Genomic DNA, 6000 nt, shown 5'->3' on the forward strand with positions numbered 1-6000 from the left:
CCCAAATGTCTGCTTTCCTATTGGTTGCTGATGGGACTACCATATGTGACTTGAACAAATTGATAAAAAGATTGTCTAACCTGGTATTTCTTCAAATGTCTCCTAGGAGCCGCATCCTCAAAGGCTTTCTGCAGAAGAGGTAGTGCAGAGACTGACCAGAAATGATACCTCTACTCTGAATCTCTTCCAGCACCTCACTGAACTGAAGTCATTCTTCATAGAGGTAGGTGCCTTATTTGAAAGTGTTTGGAGCCTAATCTGAAAAAAAAGGTCATAACTTAGGTGAAATTTGAAGAAAATATTTAAGAATGTAATATGCATAACATGAGCTCTATCATTTTAGTTTGCTTTATAGAGGTTGAATACTATCAACTTCTAACAGCTGGCTCGTTTTGGGGATCTTATTTGAGTACTAAATTAACCACCACTCTGAAAGCCAAGAATGTCACACATGATATTTGAAGACTCACTGAATTCAGTGGCTAAACTCTCTGATCTGGAACAGAGACAGGTTTTATCTCTGGTGTTTGTGACACAATTTAGATGTGTGAACTAAGTATGTGTGTGGCTGGGTCAGAGTACTTGACGGCTTTGGTATTGATTCTGGAGGCTTTGGGCACACTCTCTGCAGGTCCTACATTTATGGAATATCATCAGACTCAAATCATGCCCCAAATCTTTTTTTTTTTTTTTTTTTTTTTTGGGAATCAGTGATGGTGTCCCCATTGTCAAAGCTATTGTCCCGAGGAATCAGTCACGTTCTTTTATGTCGCAGGGAAGCCCAGAGATCTTGGTGAGTTGCATGTGTCAATACTGTTCTTTGAGACTGGAGACCATGGTGTGGGGGTGGTTTTGTTTTTCCTCCTACAAAACTTAGAGAAACTGTTCCCAGCTGTTCGTATTGAAATGTGTTCCTTAGATCTATGGTGAGAGTAATGTTTAAGTTAAGTATTTGTCTTCTGAAGAGAAGCAAGGCTAATTTGTTGAATGGCATTTAGCTGATGGTGAGATGTCAGTATAAGTTGTGGTGAGATGTATTACAAGTTGCCTACTTGTTCTGCTTCCATAATAGCAATTGATTTCCTAATGCAATGCAGCCCAGCTTTGAAATGTACTTTTCTTTGATTCATCCCTGTTGAAACCTTTAACCTGAGTTGGATTTTTTTTTAAAAAAAAAGGTTTTTTCCTTTGTGTTAATTTTAAACATCCTATGTTGGTGTTTATGCAAGCTTCATTACTAGGAAAGACAAGCAGAAAATAAGGCTCTGGATTGATTTTTGTTTTCTATCAAACTCTTTCAGGTAACAGCAAGTCTGAATTGCCTTATTGGAACCCATGGTTGGTTACCGTATGATAAAAATATCTCCAACTATTTTACATTCATCAGAGATACTACAGTGACAAATCCAAAGTAAGCAAATGATGAGGAAAAATGCATGGTATTTCATTACTGTAAATGCATTCAGCTGCATGTATGCATTTTCTGATGCTCAATAGTACATTTAATCTGTGATACTGTTCCAGTAAAGACTTCTGTAAGTGGTATTTACAAGGTTCTTCCTTCATTCTGAAAGCTACTTGCAAGTAGCTTTTCTAATTACAAATCACACAAACTTGTCTTGGAGTCTGAGATGAGCAGTCTTCATACCTGCTCATGCTATAGTGGAGGTATGTGTTGTAGTTTCTTTTCCTTAGTTTTGTCAAGTTTTCTTTTTTTCTTTAATATTACAGTATTTACTAAGGATGCAGGTTATCCACACAAACTCAAATCATGTAAAAGTCAAAAGATCTAAGGTGCAATCTTGCTTCTGCTGATGGTAGCATGAGTTTTGTTGTGGTTATCAGGGGTCCAGGATTTCACCTGTCATTTTTTTAGGTATAGCAATGCAGGTAGTATTTCTTACTAATTTTTAAGGATGTAGGCAGTGCAGAATACACTGACATACACTAAGGTGAATCTTAACTGTTCATAATTTGCCCGCAGAACCCAGCGCAACATAGGTGGTCCTTTTGCACCAGGCCTGGAGATCACCTCTAAATTGTTTGCAGTATCCCACGATGCAAAACTGCTGTTTAGTGGAGGACACTGGGATAATAGCATCAGAGTAACATCTCTTACAAAGGGCAAGCTGGTTGGACAGCACATCAGGCACATGGGTTAGTAACTTTTTATTTATATTCTGGGATGAAAAGTTGTATGTGAATTTTGGTGTCATACCTTGATGTTTGGTTGGTCTTTTCAGAAAGAATTACAGCTAGTGGATATGAGCAGGCACAGCAGTTATAAAGGAATGGCAACATTAAGAACAGAGGAATACTTGAATAGGGACTATATATAAATTCAGAGAAGGACTTGGGAGTGCTGGTAGATGGCAAGTTGACCATGAGCCAGCAATGTGCCCTTGTGGCCGAGAAAGCCAATGGTATCCTGGGGTGCATTAGGAAGAGTGTTGCCAGCAGGTCGAGGGGGGTGATCCTGCCCCTCTGCTCAGCCCTGGGGAGGCCTCATCTCGAGTACTGTCTCCGGTTCTGGGCTCCCCAGTACAAGAGAGACGTGGAGCTACTGGAAGAGAGCCTAGCATAGGGCTACGAGGATGATCAGAGGGCTGGAGCACCTGCCCTCTGAGGAACGGCTGCAAGAGCTGGGCCTGTTCAGCCTGGGGAAGAGAAGACTGAGGGGGGATCTTGTCAATGTGTACAAGTACCTGAAGGGAGGGTGTCAGGGGGACAGGGACAAACTCTTTTCAGTTGTCCCGTGTGACAGGACAAGAGGCAGTGGGCAAAAACTGAACCACAGGAGGCTCTGCCTGAATGTGAGGGGGAATTTCTTCACTGTCAGAGTGACAGGGCACTGGAGCAGGTTGCCCAGAGAGGTTGTGGAGTCTCCTTCTCTGGAGATCTTCAAGGCCTGCCTGGATGCAGCCCTGTCTGACATGCTCTAGGTGACCCTCCTTGAGCAGGGAGGTTGGACTAGATGATCTCCAGAGGTCCCTTCCAACCTTACTGATTCTGTGATTCTATGACTATATATAAACACTTGAGTATGGCTTTTAGTCACTTTAGTGACTTTAACATACTTCCAAATAGTTTGACCTCTTCTGTTTTTTAAGTAATGAAGGTGACTAAGTCAGGTTGTGACCTGTGGGTATCTAATGACTTCACTGCTTAATAAATACCTTCATCAGCACTTATTACAGTAGAACTTTTCATACTGACTGGTCTTACATGTCTAGATTTTCAATCTCCAGCAGAATGATTGTGCAAGCAGTATGTCAACAATGTATCTGACTACATCACATCTTCTTGTCATCCTTCCCTTATCTAGATATTGTGACCTGCCTGGCAATAGATCACTGTGGAATTCACCTAATTTCAGGCTCCAGAGATACTACATGCATGATATGGCAAATAGTTCAGCAGGTAAGTTATTTAGGATATACTATAAGAAGCAGTTTCTAAATATTTTTTTGTTGTTGATTGTTTTGTTACGATTATTTATTGATTTCTTTTTTCTTTCAGATATGCAAGATAGAATAGTCCACTAAAACTGTTTAGATCAGTAATTTTACTAGGCTGGTTGTCTGTGACTGAAATATTCACTATACTTGTTAGTTGCTATGAAACTGGAGCACAGTAATGATGGCAATGCTTTGAGGTTACCTTTCTTTATTTTAAAGGCATTCTTAATGATTTTACAGGTTATTTTCACTGTAGGCAAATATTACCCCCATTATACAGATGAGAGCCTGGAAGAAAAGAGATGCTTAAGACTGCAGGAATTAATCAGAGCAGTGTTTATAGTTGAAGATTTTTATATTTGCAAGCCAGTGCTCACTCTAGTGGCTGCATTTTGGCATTGCTTCTGCTCTGCAGGGAGTACTGATGAATAAGCCTGGAGTCAGCAAAGACATTGATCTCTTACCTGGATTTACAGTGTCATTTTAGAAAGCTTTAATATTGGTCTTTCACACAATGAAGGTGGTTGTATGATTCATGTATGTACTTAAACACGCAAGATATGAGGCCTTTCTATTGTTGTATGCTTTAAATGTTCATTTCTGATTGCTGCATTGTGGATGTGCAAATAGCATTAATTGGGGGGTGGTTCCCGTCATGTCTTATGGATGATACATTTAGTTGTCACCTTAGTCTTATCATTGAACTAAAATCAGCACATGAAACCACTACAGTACTGCAAAACTGTGTTTTATAGAAGCATGCTGTGGGAAAAAAAAAAAAAATCACCAGTCAGTGAGCTGTTTCTATGGTGAGAGTATATGTAGTCCTTTCAAGAAGTGGTCTGCATTGTGCCAATGGTGTGTGGTCAGAAGAGCAAGGCTCTAGAGCTTACAGTGATTTTTGGTCTCAGATGAAGATAAATATTGGGAATTTTTTAGTTTGTCTATCTTTTCAGAGTGAGTTAAATGATGAGTTCTTCTCTAGAGACTTATTTCTGTTTAGATAGGAGTTGCTTTTTGTTGGAATTCTTAATCTACGTTTTTATTTATGTAATAGGTATACAAATAATATTTCAGTTGTATATATTGTAAAATTTTCTTTGGAGGGTTTTATCTTGGTCCTTACATAGTGGCAGCAACGTCCTGCATGTTGCCACTTCTGTTCTGCTTTGTCATCTTTTTTTCCTATCTCTATATTCTGTTATCTTCTGTAGTCTTGTATGCTTCAGCCTTTCAGGGCTTGGTTGGCACTCAAATTCCTGTCACACAAACCAGAATGAAGTGTTCTCTGCAGAACAGTTCACCACACCTTCTCTTTAAGCACAGGGCTTGCCTTAGAACTGATGGGAGAGTGAGGTTATGTGCTGACAGTACACTTGCTGGAACAGAAGCGCTAGACTGTTTTGATACCCTGCAGTTGTGCAGGCAAATGCCTCACACTTCATGAGCATTATTGCAGGCTTTCCATTGTTTCTCATATCAGTGGCAGTCACTTGGAGGATTTATTTCTTTCTTTCCTTAGAAAATGAAATAAAGTTGCTGTAATTTTAAGCAAAGTAGCTTTTAGTTTCTTTGAGTTTCAGTATGGCGATACCATGGTAAACTGTAGGAACTGAACAAACTCAGATATGCAAGGAAGGAAAAAGTGAGTGGGTGAACCACTCCTGTTAGTGCTTACTGTGATACTTGCACACTGGCTCATGCAAAGGAGTTGAAACACCTCAGCTGAACAACTGTCATCCACATAGTAACTGTACCTTCATTCATTTCTTGTGATTTCAGTAAGTAGGGCTGCTGATATAAAAGGCAGTAAATTGAAATTGGAATGGGTGAGCTGTACCTTTGGTTTTGGCCTGTGTCAAATATATATCTCACGCCAGTGATACTGAAGATGCCAGAACTTATTTTTTTTGTCCTTCAGCTGCAAGAGAATGTGTCATTGCACTTTTTGTTACTCTCAGGGAGGAGTGCCTGTAGGCCTGGCACCTAAGCCCTTACAGATCCTTTATGGTCACACTGATGAAGTTTCGAGTGTTGGCATCAGCACCGAGCTGGACATGGCAGTGTCAGGATCCCGGGTAAGTATCTTCATGCTTTCCCCTTCTTTGCTTCTTCTCTACTGAAATCCAAGAGCACGTTTGGAGTTGATTAAGTGTGATACCAAAAATGTAACCTTCCCTGAATTCTTCTTCAGCCTTGTACATCAAGAAAATGATGTGTACCATCTCCCTTGCTGCGTACTTAAAACAGTCTGTCTCAAACTCTGCTATACACAACATTGGCCTCAGCTACTGTATTGTGCTATTTTTACACAGTTAAGATTTAAAGTGTGTAGACTTGTTTGAAGAAGTTAAACTTTTCATAGAAATAATTCTGTGTCAGAACTTCCCTGCTTGCTTAGCCTTGAAGGCTCTTCACAGCTTGCTCGTGCTCTACCTTGCTGCACTATGCTGGCCTAATACTGACCCTCTGCTGCACCTAATGCTGAGGTTATCTTCTGTGGCATGTGAAATGGCTGCTTGTTGCCCACCCTTCCTCTCTT

The 6000-nt window shown here is 40.2% G+C and overlaps 1 protein-coding gene across 1 annotated transcript in view; it reads left to right on the forward strand.

The window, feature by feature from the left end:
• NBEAL1 (neurobeachin like 1) overlaps window positions 1-6000 on the forward strand; it is a 91438-nt gene that overhangs the window by 74074 nt on the left and 11364 nt on the right. The window contains exons 47-52 of the mRNA XM_085299352.1: window positions 107-222; window positions 703-793; window positions 1302-1411; window positions 1985-2157; window positions 3326-3420; window positions 5420-5536. Of these exons, the coding sequence (XP_085155478.1) occupies window positions 107-222; window positions 703-793; window positions 1302-1411; window positions 1985-2157; window positions 3326-3420; window positions 5420-5536 (702 nt within the window). The remainder of the gene's footprint in view (window positions 1-106; window positions 223-702; window positions 794-1301; window positions 1412-1984; window positions 2158-3325; window positions 3421-5419; window positions 5537-6000) is intronic.

The sequence above is a fragment of the Rhea americana genome, unplaced genomic scaffold (genome assembly GCF_003343005.1).
Source record: "Rhea americana isolate MKP2758 unplaced genomic scaffold, rheAme1 scaffold_15, whole genome shotgun sequence".
Classification (NCBI taxonomy): Eukaryota; Metazoa; Chordata; class Aves; order Rheiformes; family Rheidae; genus Rhea; species Rhea americana.